Here is a 19,660-nt window from a genome sequence, read left to right as displayed (position 1 = left end):
GAAAGAAAGAAAGAAAGAAAGAAAGAAAGAAAGAAAGAAAGAAAGAAAGAAAGAAAGAAAGAAAGAAAGAAAGAAAGAAAGAAAGAGAAAGAGAAAGAGAAAGAAAAAGAAAGAAAGAATTCTAAGTTTTTTAAAAAAAAATCCCTATTTAAGGTCGGTGATTAATGATTTTTTAAAAATAACACCAGCACACTATAGGAAATAAACAAACTGAGGGTTGCTGGAGGGGAGGTGAGGAGAGGGAGGGGGTAACTGGGTGATGGGCATTAAGGAGGGCGCGTGATGGAATGAGCACTGGGTGCTGTAGTATGCAACTGATGATTCACTAAATTCTACCCTGAAACTAATAATACATTGTATGTTAATTAATTGAATTCAAACGTAAAAAATAACAAATAAATAAAAATAATGCCAGGACAAAAACATACTTTATTTAATAATGATTCAGTCTCTTGCCCAAAACCCATTCAGCCACAAGAAAACGACTAAACCTCTTAAAAAAGAGGACTGGAATGCCACAACGGGAAAAACAACCAACTAGACAACTACTGTTATTTACAATAACATGAATGAATTGGTTAAGCAACAGAAACCAGACAAACTAATGCCCACTATTTGATTCCAGCTACATAGAGCAAGAACAAAGGAGCAAACAGATCTAAGGTGACAGAAGCCAGGACAATGGTCTCCCTCCTGGGGTGCGAGGGGCCTTCTCAGGGTGCTGGACATGCTGTCTGTGGTTTTACACGGGAGTCATTACATGCCACTGACCATGTGAGATCTATGTACTTGAAGTGACACCTCAATCGGAAAATAGAAGAGTGCTGTGAGATCAGTAGACACTAACAGGGAAAGGCTCAGATCTGAACAAAGTACAGAATTTACCCTCTTCCAAGAGGTCCAGGCTTTCATGCTGCTCACGGGAGAGCTTCCTCTCTTCATCCTGGTAGTCATACTCAAAATGCTCTTCTTCCCTTCCCACGTCTCTCAGGGACATTGCTGAAGTCACCCCAAAGCCCAAACATTGCCCTAAGGGTCGGTTCTTGGGGTAGGTCCCAGCTGCGTGCCCAAAGGAGCCATCGGAGTCCAGGCCCCTGAGGCACACGCGAGGCCTGGGACAGGGCAGAGGACATTCCCTGGCTGAGCTGGAGTGGAGGGTGTGCACAGGGAATTGGCCCAGCGTCACCCAGGACGGACCGGAAGGGGGCGGCTCCCAGGAGCTGGGAGGAGGGATGGTGTGGGGCGGGGCGGGGGAGAAGCACCTACCAGAATGGGAATGCCCTGCCTGCCCCTGGGTGACCTTGCCAGGTGCTGTGGACGCAAAGGGGAGGCAGGCTGCCAAGTGCAGGGCTTTAGGTTAAGCTCTCCACCTCCAGATTCTTCTCCCCACTCTTCCTCCCCCCCAGAAGCAATGAGGAATGGTAGCTCCCTGGAAGTTTCATAGCAACTGCACAGGGCAATACCAAACAAGCCTTAAGCAGTACACCTGTCTCAAGGTAGGACTCCAGCAGAGGAACCGCCCTGGTGAATAATTGCCCAATGCCCTCAGATTAGAGAAGTTTGGTGGGCACACTCCAGAAGCTGAGACCAATCTGCCTTTTTTTTTTTTTAAGATTTTATTTATTTGAGGGGTGCCTGGGTGGCTCAGTCGTTAAGCATCTGCCTTCGGCTCAGGTCATGATCCCAGGGTCCTGGGATCGAGCCCCACATCGGGCTCTCTGCTCAGCGGGGAGCCTGCTTCTCCCTCTCCCACTCCCCCTGCTTGTGTTCCCTCTCTCTCTGTGTCTCTCTCTGCCAAATTAATAAATAAAATCTTTAAAAAAGATTTTATTTATTTGAAAGAGAGCATGAGCAGGGGAGAGGGGCAGAGGGAGAGGGAGAAGCAAGACTCCCTGCTGAGCAGGGAGCCAGACACAGGGCTCTATCCCAGGACCCTGGGATCATGACCTGAGCAAGGCTGACGCTTAACCAACTGAGCCACCCAGGTGCCCCTGAGACCAATCTGACTTTGACAACGGCCTGACACAGTGCTGAACAGGGAAGGAAGTGATCATTCTGATTTCTAGCAGAAGGAAAAAAAGATGTGGCAGTAACCATTACCTGTTTTAAGCTTAATTTAGTCTTTCTTTGGTAATAATACATTGCATTTGCTGTTTTTAAATCTGCATTTTATAACCCCCACTCTCATCCTAAATCTGTATACTCACAGTCAGGTTTACAAATTCTAATTGCTAGGATAAGGGGGAAAAAAATCTAAAGCCTAAAGCCTAATAGTTTACAATGTTGCCTGGAAGAAGAATCCACAGTTTAATTGTGTATCTCAGTACCAATTCCTCTGTACTGTTTGATTTTGCCTTTAACAGTGAAAATGGCAGGTTCTTCCATCAAACCCATTGGAAGGTGGCCCCGAGCGCTGGCCGCGAAGAACTGCAGCCCATTCTGCAATTTCTGTGCCTCGCCCACCTCCCAGCTACACTGCGGCGGGTGTCCCTGCTCCTAAAAGCCACAGCAGGAGACCTATTCCAGCTCTCTGCCGATTCACCTCCCCCAGGTAATGGAGAGGGAGGCTTTCAGCAGAGGCAAGACCATCATACAGAATTCTCTGCACAGGTGCAGGCACTCGGTCTCATTCAGCTTTGGATCTGTAGGGCTGAAGATCCCGTTTTGGTAGCTAAAAATGTCTGCTCCATTGAATTGCTACCTCCACAAAAACGAATATAAGACCATATGAGTGCCTCAAATAGCAAACCAGAATATAATAAAAAATGTTATTTAAAAATAAAACCCTAGAGACATATGCATTGTCTGGCTAATTTTTTGGAACCTGAAAATGATTACTACATTGTACAACATTAAAGAGATATTCTTTATAAAAAGGAAGCTTAGCAGAAATTCAGTGGCAGGGGGTTTAAAATCACATTTTGAAAATCTGCATAAGCTTTAAATACAATGTGTATGAGGACACACACTCAGGGGGGGAAAATGCCATTTAATCTCAATAAATGGTATCAAATTGGGCTTAATTCAATTCAAATGACAGTGAGTCTGAAAGCCCTGGCAAGGGAGGGAGGAAGGAAGGGAGGATGGGAGGGAGGATCTCCACCCTGTGCATTATTCATTCATCAAATATCAGACTGACTGTAAGATGTGTAGGATACTGTACTGGCCACGGTGTGTACAAATGAAAACAAAAGCTGATTTCATGTATGTGAAAATACTCTCAAATGATGACTCATCAGCAAGTTGTTTCTACTCAGCTTTTAACTCAAATCTAGGCTATCCTTAACAAATGATGTCAAATGATGTCCATGTCTATATATATAAAAAACATTGAGGACACAGCATTTTGAACACAAAACCATCCTAGACTCTTCATGTCACCCCCTATTTCTGGGTTTAGTCCTTCTTCAGGATACTCCCTGCCACCCACCCCAAATCTACCCCCCCACCCTGGGATGTTAAGGAATTCTCAAACCTTATCCACACCTGCATTCATTTCAAAGGTTAAAGGCAGCAACGGGCCAAGAACAGCTTCTCTGACAGAGTAATTTCTTCAAAAGCCAAAGCAAGAAAACCTAGGAATCCCTGTGCCAAGTGGGAGATCCTGGACCTCTGGATGGAGCTCAGCCCCAGGAAGAGTCAGGGAGCAAGGATGTGTGCTGCCCTAAAGGCAAGGACCAGACACCGGGATGCCGGGGAAGAGCGGTAGGGACTGAGTTCTGGACTGCCCCTGGGAACACTGGACAGGAAGGCCGTTAAGTGGAAGGGGTGGCCTCTTACAGGGTAGAGGGGCTTCCTTCTGTGAGTGTCCCTCTCCAGACCTACTCAATATACCGTCAGAGACGTCACTGTCCCGAAGCTCTACCATGCACTGTCCCGAGAATGGCCACAAGCCCCTGGGGCTATTTACGTTCAAATTTAAATTGATTAAAATTTTAAAAATCCAAAATTCAGTCATGCTAGCCACATTTCCAGTCCTCCAAGTGGCTAGTGGCTATCATACCAGACAGCACAACACAGAACGTTTCCATTGTCACGACAAGTCCCACTGGACGGCAGCCCTCCTCCAGAGGGTGCCCCTTCGTTTCAAGATAGAGCTGTACACTTCCTGACCTCCATGGTCTGTGCTTCCCCTAGAGCCCCCTGCCCGCATGACCCCCACTGCACCCTCCTGCCACGAGTGTCCTTCTGCCCTCTCCTCCTGGTGCCATCCACCGTGCAGCCTTCTCTCAGTGCTCCAAGCACCCTCCTCCTGCCACGTCTTGGTCCCGTTGTTGCAGAGCCCCCATTACTGAGGGTCATGGTCCAAGGACCTCACTTATGCCATTAAAAATAAATAAATAAAAGAAACATCATGCTCCAAAACCTGGGATCTGGGCTTGCATCGACATCTGAGGGAGGACATTACCGCTACTTTCCCAAAGCCAGTCAAAAGAATGGACAGTTACATTATGCATTTATACTTAATTCTTTTTTTTTTTTTTTTTTAAGTCACTTTTACACCCATTCAGAAGGGTGCTGTGTCTGGAAAGGGAAAAGCCATCCTCTGCTTCCAAAGGTGCATCCCACAATAAACACAAGATGAACACATGGGGCCTGTTTGCATTGTACAGGAACATTAGAAAATCATCTTGAAACCTAGGAACAGCTTTTCAATGAATGCTTAAAATACCTCCAACAAAACTTTACTCCCAAGCTAGCCACCCCCCACCTTGGGGTGGCATTTTAGAGGTCACTGCAGTCAAGCGAGTACCAGAGCACGCGTGACAGCCCCCGTGTATCGTCACGGACTTTTCACTATGGAGTAAGAAGCCCAAGGAACAACATCCTCAGCCATCCACCGGAGCCTCCCCGTGATGAGATCAGCCTGAGCGAGACCACCCCGTGCCCCAACACTCACGTCTGCAATGTTGTACAGCAGGCAATGAGGGTGCATGGGTACAAGAGAAACTAGCAAGAAACAGGTGGTAAAGTATATACCTTGGGGCGCCTGGGTGGCTCAGTCGGTTAAGCGTCTGGCTTTGGCTCAGGTCATGATCCCAGGGTCCTGGGATCCAGCCCCGCATCCGGCTCCCTGCTCGGCGGGAAGCCTGCTTCTCCCTCTGACCCTCCCCCTTCTCGTGCTCGCTCTCTCACTCTCTCTCTCAAATAAATAAATAAAATCTTAAAAAAAGACACTACACCTTGTTCAAAATGCCACTCACCTTCTGAAAGGGATTTTTAAAAAGAACTTACTAACTAGACTATTTCTAAGAAAATAAAATTAAGCACTGGCCTAGAACATCACAGTTTACAGAAAGCTTTTACAGTTGACCCTTGAACAACATGGGTTTGAACTGCGTGGGTCCACTTATATGTGGATTTTTTTTCAATAAATGCCGTACAGTACCGTGAATATATTTTCTCTTCCTTATGATTTTCTTAATAACATTTTCTTTTCTCTAGCTTACTTTATTCTAAGAATACTGCATATAATATACACAACATACAGAACATGTCAGTCAACTGTTTATGTTGTTGGCAAGGCTTTTGGTTGACAGTAGGCTATTAGTAGTTTTGAGGGAGTCAAATGTTCTACACAGATTTTTTTTTATTGTGTGGGGGGGTCAGTACCCCCAACCCCCACGTTGTTCACGGGTCAACTGTGCTTTTAACAACTCTTCACTATGGCTCTGGTCAGTGTGGCTATCCCCACTTTCCAGACGAGGCATCTGAGTTGACAGAGGCTCACAGAGGTCCCAGGATGTGCCCAAACCACATGGCCATGCAGAGTGCAAAACGGGCCTCAGTCAGAAGCTCCAGGCCAGTGCCCTTTCTGGTGATCTCCATACTTCTAGAGTCATTACAAAAGCACACTCTCTTTAACTTAAAGACATACACTTGAACGCAAGCCTTTTTAAATATTGAAAAGGCCTCACAGTTTTTAAAAGCATACTTAAAAAAAAAAAAAGTGACCAGCATAGCCAAGAAACAACAGGAGATTCTGTGACAGACCTAAAGAATTACTTTCCAGACCAGCTGGGGCTGGTCTCCACTGACATTGGCACAGTTTCCCAAACCCGCCTGATGTAAAGAATCACCTAAAGCACGTGCTAAAAATTCAGATTTCTCAGGACCTCTCTGGATCTGGAGTAAACCCAAGAATCTTCTTTTTAAATAAGTGGGCGATTTTCATAATCTACCAGGCTTTGGGGGGTGGGGGGGGGGGGACACGACCATTGTAGGTAGCCAGGACCCCGTCTGACACTACACTTTAAACTATAGGCACCAGTTTATCTGCGCAAATTCCACGAAGGCCATGCTATACGGTGTTGAGAGCTGGCTGTCTCTAAAAATGACCTTAAGATACTGGGCAACCAACCCCTCCAATTTCTTATTATTCTAAGCCCCTACCCCTTGCCCCCTGTTACACCCTCTGGGGTCTTATTGCTTTTGGCTGGGGCGGTGGGGAAGATGGTGTGTACGATTCTATAACTAAGACTGAAAAGGTGAAGGATACAGTCCTTCGACACCAAGTAAAGCTCTCCTAAACATCAGAGAGAAAAGAGAACAGCAGCTATTTTTTTATTCCAATTTTAAAAGAGGGGTCTATATATATATATTACTTGTCAGTGCTAACCCTGCAATGTAAGTGTGAGTCAGTAACTCTGACATAAATGATGATTTTGCATCTTTTTCAAAACATTTGACTCATCTTTTGTTATTAATATGGAAAGTTCCCTGGAAGTTTCCCTCATTACCGATTCCAATGCCAAATGATAAGAGAGACAAAGCAGTGCTGTGTTGTCTACTCCTACCTGGCCTTCTCACCACCCAGTAGGTCAGGACTGGGAGATGAAAGGGCTATTTCATTTGCAATTTTAAAGATGCATATATAAACAAAGGCAAATTGCATTTCCAGACCAACTGCAGAGGCCAGCAAAGAACCCAACTAGTGGGAGAAATGAGTAAAGGAGTTGACTACAAAATTAGCATTTACTTGAAATCCCAATCCCCTGGGTTTCCTAAGCTAAATGATTTCTGGGTTTCTGTCCCCTGTTTTGCTATTTTAAAAATGGGATTATGAAAATGCCAGTTGTCCTAGTAAATTCTGTCCCAGTGGCCCTCTCCCCTTCATCCAAACTGGAATGGAGGGTAAAGGCAAGTATTTTGCTCAACACACACTCAGAGAGTAACTGCAATCAACATTGATTTACCCTTGGACAGATGAGTCGCCTCTCCTTCCATTTTCCTTTCGGTTGCAAGAAGAGAGATCTGGCTGCCTCCAGGGCCAAAAGACTCAACTGTGAAATGGCTGGGTAAGAAAATCCTTCTGACAGACACCCAGATAAGAGTCAGCCAGCCTCCTCTCACCCCTCAGACTGACTACCACCAGCGACTGGCTTTATTCCCAAGGATGAGGGTGTAAAGAGAGCTGGACGGTGTAGCAATTGGGTCAAGACAGTAAGAAACCTTCCTCCCCCACTTCTGGAGGGATCCGCGGGAGCCACGGCCACACCCAACTCCTCAGCAGTCTGGGACAGGCACTCTGCTGGAACTTATGCTCCCCATTGCAGTGATCTAACACAGGTCCATACTTTAAAAAGTTAGGGAGGGCTTGCTCAGTGAGTCCCAAATCACCAAGGAAACTCTACAAATTCAGTGACAGTTCTGAAAAGAAGCATCCCTATCATTGCCTCTTGGAGCGGGCTAACAGGATGGGAACTTGCTTCAAGAACGATATATCCAAACGAGAAAAAGGATCCAGCCACCTTTTCCCCAAAGACCCTTGGACTGCCCACCACCACCATTACTCAGGATATTTAAAAACTGCACACGGACTCCACATGACACCACCCTCACCTAATGCTGGGGGACAGTGGGGCTCAACTGGGGAAGTTTCTCAGCACAGTTACATACCCACCCACCATCCCCGAGGAAACCTCTCAGTCCCTCTCCTGTTGGTCAAGGCAGAAACCAGCAGACAAGAGATAATTATGTAGTTCCTCAGCTTACTGGCAAGGCCAGCTCCCAGCCTGCTACATCATTCAGGTTTATCAAATGTGGTCATGGTTAGCGCAGTCTCAAACTCCTGATTCAATTAAGAGACAGTTAACCTTAGGGAACATAGCATCACTAGGGACCCGACCCTCAGACTGTACATATTGTGTTCTTTCCGGGGGGGGGGGGGGGGGACATGCAAAAGACATGTGATTTAAGGGTCATTTTGAAGAAGAAATTAAAGAAGACAGATCCACTTTGTCCCACATGATTCTGAGGCCCAACACCACAGGAGCCTAAGGGCCCTCTCCTGTGGCCTCTCTGAGAACGCACCTCAGTGCTATTTTCCAGGTACCCGAAACCTCCCAAGGCTGTCCGGCCACACAAACTCCACCCAGTCTCCTCTGGAATGTGCCACACCCTCCCTGCACAAACTGAGCCTGTGACCGAAGGAGACAGTCTCTCCTGCCCCTCCCAACGTCTCCCCACCCCCATAGCTCGGTGGGATCCCACCCGCAAAATTCATTTGAATTGCCTGCCAGGTGGGAAGCTGCTTCTGCATTTTCTCCAGCCTCCCCCACGGGCCCCCAGGTCTGGGCTCGGGAAAGGGAGGATTCTTCCAGGCCTGCTGCCAACAGTCCAGAGAGCCACCTCCTGAATATACTACTCCCAGCCCCATTAATAGCAGAGAGGTCACTGAACACATCTCCCCTTGCACACGCGCACGCACACACACACACACACACACACCCTTGCATGCACATCAACACCACACTCATGCCTCACCCTGGAAAGAATTCAATCCAAGAGAAGTATAATGCTCACAAGCGCTGCACACCAACACCATCTGCCCTTCGGAGCAGAGACCGACTAAGCGCAGAGGAGTCCCCAGGAGCCCTGCCCACCTGCCATCTCGTCCACCATGTCTTCACAACTGTCAGAGCCATGCATGCCTGCAGTGCTGCTGGTTCCCATGCCCCCCCCACCGCCCAAGTCCCCAGGAGAGGTTTCAGGACCACCACCTCCCCCCCCCCAGAGGGAGACAATGCCCCTACACATTCCTGCTCTGTTTCGCAGGGGGCCATAATTACCGTCCGAGCATTCTTCATAATACCAGTCTAGTTCATAATAATCCGCTTCAATAAATTTCTGCATAGTCAGTATTCTCGCAGAGGAAAGAACGGACTTCACAGCGCCATCAACATCAAGTAAAACACTGCCATGCCTCCCTGCCCTTCCAGAACACTGGGCAGAAGAGCATCCTGAAACACACCGGAATTAAGCCGTGCATTCTTAATGCCAGTCTGCAGCCGAAACAGAAAAGAGGCCCTGAAAAGCAGAATTCTGGTGGGGCAAGGACAGGAGGAGCAGAAAGAGAGGCAATTTGCAGAGCTATCGGAGCCCCCAGCAGCACTGCTAATAAGGCAGCAGCCGCCAGCCGCCCTGAATGGGAGTATCCGTTATCGTCCTATCCAGACGCGAGGAGGGTGACGTCAGGGACACACACCACCACCGGGAGGTCTCACTCGAGCCTCGCCTCCTGCTCTTGCCTCCCGCTCGCTGATCATCTTTCAATCTAACAGTTGCCATAGAAACTGGCCAGCTCTGAAAAATGATGCAGAGATGAAGGAAATGTCTTCCAAGGATGCTGGGAGCAGGGGCTGGGAGGTGCCACCCAGGGAGAAAGGAGGGTGCGGGCAGGTGGGGGGCAGGGGGTCTTGCCACCATCATCACTTCCAACAAACCTAAGGACAAGAGTATCTGCTGGGTTCTGGGCCGCTACGGAGTCTGCACTTGAAAAATGCCCCCTTCTAAAATCAGCAACCATTACTTTCGGTTTTCTTTCGCCAACCTGATTTAATACATTAAACACCTTTTCTTAACATTTTTGACCACCACCTAAAGGAAATGTAAATTACTCAGAAAACGGAAATGTTTTCACCGAGATGCAGTTCTGCTCCCCTGCTCATGCCTTTGCTCAAACTTCTGGGAAAACAGCCTGCAATATACGAATAGGGGAGAACGCCATCACAAAGGGGCCCAGGCAATGCGATAGGCTGTTTCATGGACACTCACGTGTGTGATCCAAGTACAAACAACAGAAGGCAACAGCCCACCTGCAAAATGGTGTGGCTGCCTCTAGGGAGGAAGGAAATGGGGGCTTTGCAACTGTCCTTATAAATGCATCGGTAATGTGCTATTTCCTAAAGAAAAAAAAAATGGAGTTACCATTTATTAGTTCTAAGTGTTTGGTATGTTTTAAATATCTCATTAAAATGAGTAATGGATAATTAGACAGATTTTGGACTTACTATAGGTAACTCCATCCCTTAAACCAGGGTTTCTCAACCTCAGCGCTACTGACACTAAAGATCAGATCCTTCTTTGCTGTGGGGCTGTCTGGACATTGCGGGGGGTGGGGGGATTAGCAACACCCCTGGCTTCTAGCCACTTAGATGCCAGGAGCATCACCCTCTCTCTCTCTCTCTCTCTCTCCTTGTCAATGTAAGGATCAAAAATGTCTCCAGACACTGCCAAATGTCCTCTGGAGGCAAAAATCTCTCTCGAAAACCAATGCCCTAAAACAAAACTACCTACCGAACCTCACCAGCCTGTTGGCTGAATACTGTAACTATCTGTTGCCGTCAGCAGCAGCAGCATGGGCTTTGATGGGTTTTTCTCTTAATTTGCTACTCAAGACCATGTAATTTGTGAACGAGTAATAGTAAAAGGTCTCTTTTCCACTACCGAGAGGGCATGCTCCTTTCCTTCTACAATGACCGAACAGGGACAATTTCCCTTTATTCTTCCAGTTGCCTATGGTGCCTCAGTTAACAAACGTGGAGACGGCCGTCTAGGGCAGGGCTTCCAGGAGTTAATGTGCCTTGGAAGCACCCAGAGCTCTGGCTAAAATGCAGATTCGGATGCAGCAGGTCCGTAGCAGGCCCAAAATTCTGCATCTCTAACAAGTTCCCACAGGACGGCAATGCTGCTGGTCCCCAGACCACAGTTTCAATGGTGAGGTATGTCAATAGGATGGATAGATTGGGGAGGGTAACATATACAATGTGTGTGTCACTCTCTCTGCATTTGAGTAAAAAATTTTTTAAGAAGAAAACTATGTTTTTGTGTGTATATATGTATATATACACACATATATATATACGTTTATAAACATACATACACACATAATTACAAACCCTATATATAGACTCTTGGGCAGAATCTGTACTACGTATAGATAGATCTATCTCAACCTTCCTAAATCATGGGAAGCAGATAAGCCTTTAATGATGCTGTGCTGTGAGGTCCCCAGAGCTGGCTTCCTGTCCCCCGGGTAGGTTCCAGAAGCTTCTCCCAGCTCCAGGTACCCCTTCCTTACTTCAGGGCCCTGTGCTTTTACCAGGCCGTGCCTGCCCACCAGCACAAGATGCCTCAAGCAGTTCTTCCCACTTGGCCCAGCCTGCACACTGTGAGAGTGTGTCCCGCCCCGAGTGGAAAGCAGGGTTCCTGCCTCTTTAGCAACATCAAATAGCAGAACCTTCTCAAGTCTCAGAAGGGGAAAGGAAAGTTAAAGGCAGCTGGTGATGAATCTTGGCTCAGGCTGTAAACAGGCTTTTGAGAAAGTTTGGAAGACGTACAGTGCCAGGGAATGGTACTGTCTCTGGTCACGCTGTTTCCCAGCTGTCATCTACACCCTGGAGGACCTACACCCCTCCCCACCCAATTCCAAATTTTTCCTGGGCAACGCAGAGAGCAGACCCTATGCCTCCTTCACCCACTTTAATCCCTGCCCTTCCCTCTCCCTGACCCCAACTTAGATACACATTTAAGATTTTCTAGGACATCTGCCTATTTAAAGTCAGCAGCCAATGATTTTAATTCCGGCTATACCTGCCCCCATTATCTGAACATATCTCTCCCTCTGGCCCTCTTATCATGTCTCTCTCTGGCAAGGACAGCACCTCTCAACAGGCCCACAGCAAACCCCCACGTGAGACGTGAGAAAAGGCTGGTGCCCCAAGGTCTTCGACGGTTAAAAGTTCCTTAGGGTAGGGGTGCCTGGGTGGCTTAGTTGGTTAAGTGTCTGCCTTCGGCTAAGGTCATGATCCCAGGGTCCTGGGATCGAGCCCCATGTCAGGCTCTCTGTTCAGTGGGGAGCCTGCTTCTCCCTCTGCCTGCAGCTCCCCCTGCTTGTGCTCTCTCTCTCTCTCTGAAATAAATAAATCTAAAAAAAGTAAAAATAAATAAAGTTCCTTAAGGTGTTTCTAAAAAGATGATTCTAGGCCTCCAGTCAATAATTAACAGATTCCTCAAATATCAGCACACTCAACAGGTTCAATCCACTATGTCTGGGGGAAAGAGTCCAATATGAATTTGCAAAATGAAGATGTAATAAACAAACAGGAAATGCAAACTCTGTAAAGCATCACAGAAAGTCAGATGAGGGTAGAGACCATTTAAAGAAAGTCATGGCACATTTCCTCCAGCACTATAAATTTTTAAAAATACTTTATTCCTAACACATCATCATAAAGGCAAAAAATAATGGATGGATGGATGGATGGATGGATGGATGGATGGATGGGTGGATCGATGGATAGATGGACATACAGACAGACGACAGGCGGACTAACAGGCACTTTAATTTCATAGTTAAGAGTGCAGGCTTTTGAAGTAAGATGGCCTGAGGTTTGGTCCAGGCTCCTCATCCACCATCTCTGTGACCTTCTTAGACACCTGAGTCTTATCTGTGAAATGAGGTGATTATAATACCTGCCTCAGAGACAAGGCGAGGTTTTAATTAATTAATTAATGGATGGCAGAGCACTCAGCACAGTGCCTGGGACAAAGTGAGTTGGCAATAAATATTAGTTTCCGATCATCTTCATCACTCAAATTCTTTAAAAACATAAATAAGCCAGTACAGGCAATTAAAAAGAGAGTACAATTCTCTAAGCTATAATTAGGGAAATGAGGTAGAATCGTCATGTCTTGGCTTGTCCCCGCATAATTAATGAAAAGGCACTGAGTTCACAGTAATAAGCGAGAGTGACAGTTGGTGGGAGGCAGGGCAGGGGACGCATTTCTAAACAGTAATATATTACTGAATACAACTTACATCAAGTGCAAAGACTATACATATCCAATTCATGTCTTAAGAAAATGGGAAAGAAAACAGTGTGTATCAACAAGTACAAAGGAAAGAGCATCATTTGTGGGTGACTTCCATGGGCTTCAAGCAAGATTCAAAGTGAACATCTACACCAAAACCCATTTTACAGGCTCAGAAGGATAAAGCAATCCATCCACAGCTCTGCGGAGATGGTGCTGAGGTTAAGATCCAGGTGTATACCTGCCTTCAAATCCACACTTTCCTCCAAGAGTCCCATGGCCCCGAGGGTCCCAGCCTTCCCTTCCCACCCACCCACCCCCACCCCCAGCTTCCTGCAGCTGAAAAGGCAAGCTTCCCCCCCACCCCAGCCCTGGCCTGGGCTGCCCCCATCACCACCCCACCCTGGGAGAATCAGGATGAGGGACAGGTCCCAGGAGCAGCCCCAGAGAAGCCACCTCTCACTCACCCTCATCACCCAATACCATTTAGGATATGCAGGCTGCACACCAGGCAGCCAGCACTTTCTAGCTCACTCATTCCTCAGACCCTGCTACCTAATCACCAGCCCCCTCGCGGTGCAGATGAGGACAGGGGACCCAGAGAGTTTAAGTCGCTTGTCCAGGACCACTCAGCAATAAGAGCATCTGGATATAAATTGGGCACGGTCCACCTCTAAAGTCTTCCCCACTTGATAATTAAAACATCCAAGGATTATTTACAAATGAAATGTGAAAGGAAAAAAAAAGGGGGGGGAGACAAAGGAGATAAAAACTCAAGTTGGCATCTCACAGCAAAAACAAATTGTGGGGGCACCTGGGTGGCTCATTCGGTTAAGCATCCCACTCTTGGTTTCGGCTCAGGTCGTGAGATCGAACCCCAAGTCAGGCTCCGGGCTCAGCAGGGAGTCTGCTTGAGATTCTCTCTCCCTCTCCCCCTGCCCCACCCACTCAGGCTCTCTCTCTCCCTCAAATAAATTTTTTTTAAAAATTGTGAAGTTTTTTTTTTTAAGAACAAAATAAAAAATGATCATGAAAGAATTAAATTGAAAATATCAATGGGACTTTGTGATACTAAAAAGAAATCCTATTTCCAGCTCTGTCAAGAAAGTGGCCCAGCAAGGATACTACTCCACCCATGACCAGCAGGTTAACATTCTGGTGTCCAGCTTTGGGTGAAATGTCAACAGGGCTCCTTGGAGAGCTGCTAATTCCATGCCTTGAGGCAGGAAAAATCAAGATCCACCTACAACCCCGGGCATGCAAGAAAGCAAAGATGGCTCCACAAGGTCTTCTGGGTAGAAGTGATAAGGCGCAAAAGCCAGCTTAAAGGGACAGTCAAGGGCCAGGTTGTGACAATTTGAACATCAGAAATAGAATACAGTTAATGACATTTAAAGGGAATAAGTTGAGTCTGTAAAGGCCATGACGATCAGGGAATGCCAAGACTAAAAGGGCAACCAAGTGAATGAAGCAACTGATATATAAAGGAAAGAAGATAATAGGAAGATATTTTTAATCCATCTTAAGAAGTAAGGGGAGGGTGGGCGTGTATGACTGTTCTGTATCTGCCACTAATATCTTGTGTAAAGCATGACATGAACATTTCTCTAAGTAGGGTGGCTATGAATAAGCCAACCGGATATGGAATGAGGAGGCAGGTAGGAGAACAGAAAGGCCTGACGCCGTGGTCACAGACTACACCCAGGCAGGAGGGTCAGGTCCCACGTTGCGAGGTGAGCTGTATGTTCGCTTTTGTAAAGCACTTAAGAGAATCAAATAGATTTGGTCTGCAGTGTTAGGGGAATCTAAGGCATACATTTGTGATGAGATGTAACTGTTTAAAAGAACTTAACTTCTGAGTTTCTAATTAATTAGTTCTGTGAGCATATGAATTAAATATCCATGTACATATGAATGATTTTCTATATATACCTGAACCTATACATATATGTATACATAATTTTGAATAGTTATTCAATACGTTTAAAAGATGAGTAAACACTAATAATGAACAATTAAAGCACAAATAATGCAGTTATGAGTTTGCCCCAAAGTATCTGACGTCCCGGCACTCGCCACATGCCACTCTCCTTCCTCCGTGCCCCTCGGTGATCGGCACAGGCCCCGCGCTGCCACCCACTCAAGCAGGTGGGTATAAGGATGGTTCCCTGCGTGCTTCCCTCCTGCTAGGAAGGAGAACCACTCGACGGCCCCAATCCCCTCTGGAACATGCTCCCAGTCTCTAGGGCTTCCCTCCCTTCAGGAAATAGTGCGGCTGGCCTTCTGTCTGCACCCAAAGGAGGCCAGGAGCCTAAAGACAGAAAAATGGGCTTCCTGGCCTTCCATTCCAGACAGGGCTGCTGGAGCTCGAGTAAAACACAGCCTTACAAGCAGACCTTCCCTGCACCTGCTACAGAGAGGAGGCTTCTGGGGAGCTCTCTTTCCGATCTTTAGTTTTTAAAACATGGCCACTGCCAGTCACCGAGCTCCTGCGGCAGAAGGCAGGCTGTTAGCAAACAGCTTGCTGTCAGCTACCCCCCTCCCAAACCATCTCCACCTCACTGCAGGCACAGGAAAAGCAGGCGCCCATGCCACCTCCAGGGTTCTCTGGGGCAGAACAAAGCCTGGCTTTCAAGACACATCCAAAGGCAGGGAGATGGCATTCAGCAGGGCACCGCCGAGCTAACGTGCAGCCGACCTTGATGCAGTTACTAAAATCCGAGAAGCACACGGAGAAGAAACAGCTCGCATGTGTCCCACAGTTCCCAGTTTGCTTGCTGCAGCCTTGGGGGGCTGCATGGGGCATTCCACTCCTGGGACCGGCGGGTCACGGGGCTGGTGTCACAGGCTTCAAACACAAACCAGAAGCTCCACCGAACCCCGACTCTGCTCCTGCTGTGACTCGGAGCCTCTCTGGCCTGAGCGCATCCCCCAGGAGGAGCCAATGGGGGTGCGAGCTGAGCTGTCATGTCAATTTCCCACCTGAGTCTGTTCCAACTTTGTCTTAGACGTGCTGGAGTGACATGAAAAGGAAAACAGTCAATCTGTACAGAACTGCTTGCCAAGCATTTTTGGTCTTAAAAGAAAAGATACTCAGATTGGAATCTGGTTTGATGAGAAAAAAAAAAAAAGCTGGCAGGTGGCAGATGCCAGAGTAAGCTCAGGGGCCACGTGGGTAGACTGCCCGCTGGGGAGGAGTCCCTGACGACCCTGCTGACCGGACCCTGCACCCAGAGCTGCAGGTGCTATCAGGCAGGTCCTCCAGCTCTGCTGGGGCCTGGGCCCACACCGGGCTGGGGACGCTGTGACCAGGTGTGGCTCATGCGTGCGGAGTGCCCAGGCAGCCAGGGCCGCTCTGCTCCCACCTCTGCCCCTGCAGACACCTGGGGAGCTAACAGCAGTGCAAATGGGCCCAAGGAAGAGTCCACTCGTGTGAGGGATGAGCAAGAGAGGGGAGTGGGCACAATCCAGGGCTCATTTGGATGCTCACCTGGAAACAACATGGCCCCCGGTGTTGGAATGGCAAAAGGACATGGCCAAAACGTGGGCGTTTACAGGAGAGAAATTCATGGCAACTATTTATAAATATACTGTAATGTATGCATTTTGCTATCATTTTTGTTGGCAAATGAAAATGAGAAGTTTTCCCTGGCTGTAAGATCCCTTTTCCATCCCCAACACATCCTCCACCCCAACCCTATAATTTATCTTTCCTCCCCTCACTCAACCCCACCCACCGCACACAACACCTGGGTGAGAACAGATCCCCAGGGTTCCACAGGACACCCTTTCCCCCACATTTTCTCCTATGTCACCACCTCATGTAACTATTAACTCTCCCGCCCCCACTTTCAGAAAGTCAGCACCGGGTGTTACTTATCCATTTCATTTGTCTAGGCTCAGAGCATGTTGCAGTGCCTCTATTTTTGCTGCGCTTAGGATTTTAATCAGACGAAGGCGATCTTGGGAAGGTGGCAAAAACCAACATGATCTCTGTATTCCATACGTGGTTTTTTTGTTTGTTTTTATTTTAAAAAAGGAGAAAAACTTTAACTTAAAAACATATATCTTTTCATTTTCTCTTACTCAAGAAGGATTTATTAAACACTTATTTAACGAAAGGCACTGGGCGGAGGGCTTTGGCCCATTCAAACACAAGGCAGACGTGGGCTCTGCCCCCTTGGGATTTACTCAGTGAATACGGAAATTATTTGCAACAGCTTGTAGCCTTTTAGAACATAAGCCTTGCAGAGATCTAAATCTTAATGAGAAAAGTTCTAGGCAATTTAAAACGTGCTTAGAGAATTAGGCCAATATTTCTAGTGTTCTGAGAATTCTTTAAAATTTTCCCTAGAATTATCACCTGAGAGCAATAATAGCATTTTTATTTTAAAAAAAGCAAACACTACCTTTTTGTTTTTAATTTATGAACTGGTTTTACTTTTTAACAATTTCTTAAAACTGAAAATTAAAGTCCCAAGTCTCATAATTCCTATTATACAATACAGAAAAAATACTTTAAAAGAAAATGCAATAAAACAAAAACAAGAAATAACAACAATAAAAGAACTTTGTCCTGGGATACCTTTGACAAAAGAGTAAAAATTAGCTCTCAATGACATATTTTGGAGAGTCACAGAATGTTTAACGCTGACTAATTTCCAGATAGTAAATCTGAGTCCCAAAGAGGCTATGAGATTTGCTCAAGGTCACACATGGAGTTGGCAGATGAGGGAGGCGAGGCCCTCTAACACAGGGCTGACTGCTGGGTCTCTCACAACTTGTCTTCTCTAAGAACCACTCAGAAGAGGAAAACCTTCACCATATAGGGAGGTTACCTAAATCTCAAATAGACATCCCCTACTCCCACACAGATTAGCTGCATCTCTTAATCCTAGCTAAACTTCTAGAGATAACATACATTACTGTTCTCTCTCATGAAGCTTTAGGTGATCCCTGATAACACTTTGAATTAAAAAATACACATGCGCGCGCACGCACACATACAATTGAGTACTTCAATTGTATTCTTCAGGCCATTACTTATTGTCATTTTCCAAACACTCATTAATGGGTAACAACCTGTACAAGCCAAGAAAAGGGTAAGGCACTCTTCCTCAGGTGTCTTGTAGGAAAACATGTACGCCGTGTTCAGACTTCTTAAAGACCAAATACGGTGTTTTCAGACAAAGTGCTCCTGAGTACTACAGAGCCAGATTCTTGGAAATAAAAAGATTTGGTGAAAGATGAGAAGATCATAAATCAGAGCTAAAATGCTGTCCATTTTAAGTACCTCACAAGTACATAAGACCTTTTCAAACCAGATAATAAGGCCTGGGCTGCACAGTTGGTCCAGCTGGGCTCAGACCCTGTTTCTTACCCGTCCTGTGTGATCCTAGGCTGGGTCCCTCTGAACCTCGGCCTCCTCGTTTTAAAAGTGGGGATAAGAATAGTCTCCACCTCTGAGCACTGCAGGGGGACTCAAAGTGCCCAGAATGTAATAAACACTCAATGGATGTCCTTTTCATTTATCATTAAGCGCCATCATGTACAAACCATCAGCAGAAATTAGAGATGAAACCCAAAAAGAATTCTGAATCCAAAGAATGAGGGATCCACCAGTCTCTGAATCTGCTGACCATTCTTAGGTGAGGAAAACATCAGGAAGTTTATGAACTCTAAGCACCTCATGGAATGATGCCCTACTCATCCACTCACTCAACATTCATTCCTTAGGGTTCCTAACGATCTCATGACTCAGTATATGCTCACCAAGAATGGGCTGCTTTTCTTGCAGTGAGTTAATATTTAAGAGTAATAATATAGTTCAAAGAATCTTAAAAATTGCCACATTTTCAAGCCGAGTAAATTTCTAGAAATATACTTGAAGGAAATGTGTTGGGTTCACACATACTGATGTAGAAGGGTGTTCGCTGGTGTGTTATCTGAGGAAAAATTAGAAACAGCCCAGATTCCCAATAACAGACCAATGATTAGATATAAATGATGGGATATTAAGCAATAATGAAAATTGTTCTTCTGAAGAATTTTAACACCATGGGGGAATGGTCAATGTATATAATTAAGTAAAAAAGCATTATTGTCCCAGATACGTAATATATTTGTTGGAGGAATAAAACCACTTAAAAATATCTCACAAAAAAATGAGAAGTGGTTGCCAAGTTAGTCATCTTTTTGTCCTAATTTTTGCTAAATTATCTACAATCAGCACACTTTTATGACCAGTGGATATATTATTTTTAAAACTTCACTCCCTTTAAAGACTGTTTACGTTCACTAAACGGCCAGGCACTAATGGCTGAGCAATGGAGTCGGCTCCATGATTCTGTCAAACAGTGACAAGCATCCGTGCTTTTTCCACCCTGAAAATCAGAAATGGATGCTATCTACCAATGCCATGCCACCAACAGAGGGTCACAAAACTTTTAACTCAAAAAAAAAAAAAAAAAGAAAACATTAACAAGCTCACTCAGGACCAGGACTGAGACACGAGAGGAGCATCTGTGGATGTAGGAGCAGGGAGAAGGTGCCCCTGAGGACGGAA

The 19,660-nt window shown here is 46.2% G+C and overlaps 1 protein-coding gene across 9 annotated transcripts in view; it reads right to left on the bottom strand.

Annotated features, from left to right (window-relative positions):
• Positions 1–19,660, bottom strand: part of TRAK1 (trafficking kinesin protein 1) — a 175,818-nt gene that overhangs the window by 55,962 nt on the left and 100,196 nt on the right. For 2 of the 9 annotated variants that reach the window (XM_034992709.1, XM_034992715.1), the window contains exon 1: positions 9,072–10,209. The exons of 2 other annotated variants lie outside the window; for them this stretch is intronic. In XM_034992709.1, coding sequence (XP_034848600.1) covers positions 9,072–9,135 — 64 coding nt within the window. In that variant the 5' untranslated portion in view covers positions 9,136–10,209. Of the gene's footprint in view, positions 1–885; positions 1,149–7,196; positions 7,310–9,071; positions 10,210–19,660 lie in introns of those variants that run through there. 5 more of the 9 variants (XM_034992731.1, XM_034992740.1, XM_034992684.1 and 2 more) reach the window with 5 other exon arrangements.

Source organism: Mirounga leonina, unplaced genomic scaffold (genome assembly GCF_011800145.1).
Source record: "Mirounga leonina isolate KUSES-001 unplaced genomic scaffold, KU_Mleo_1.0 Mir_115, whole genome shotgun sequence".
Taxonomy (NCBI): Eukaryota; Metazoa; Chordata; class Mammalia; order Carnivora; family Phocidae; genus Mirounga; species Mirounga leonina.
The sequence above is the reverse complement of the archived record's forward strand: the minus strand, read 5'-3'. Positions and strand labels throughout refer to the sequence as shown.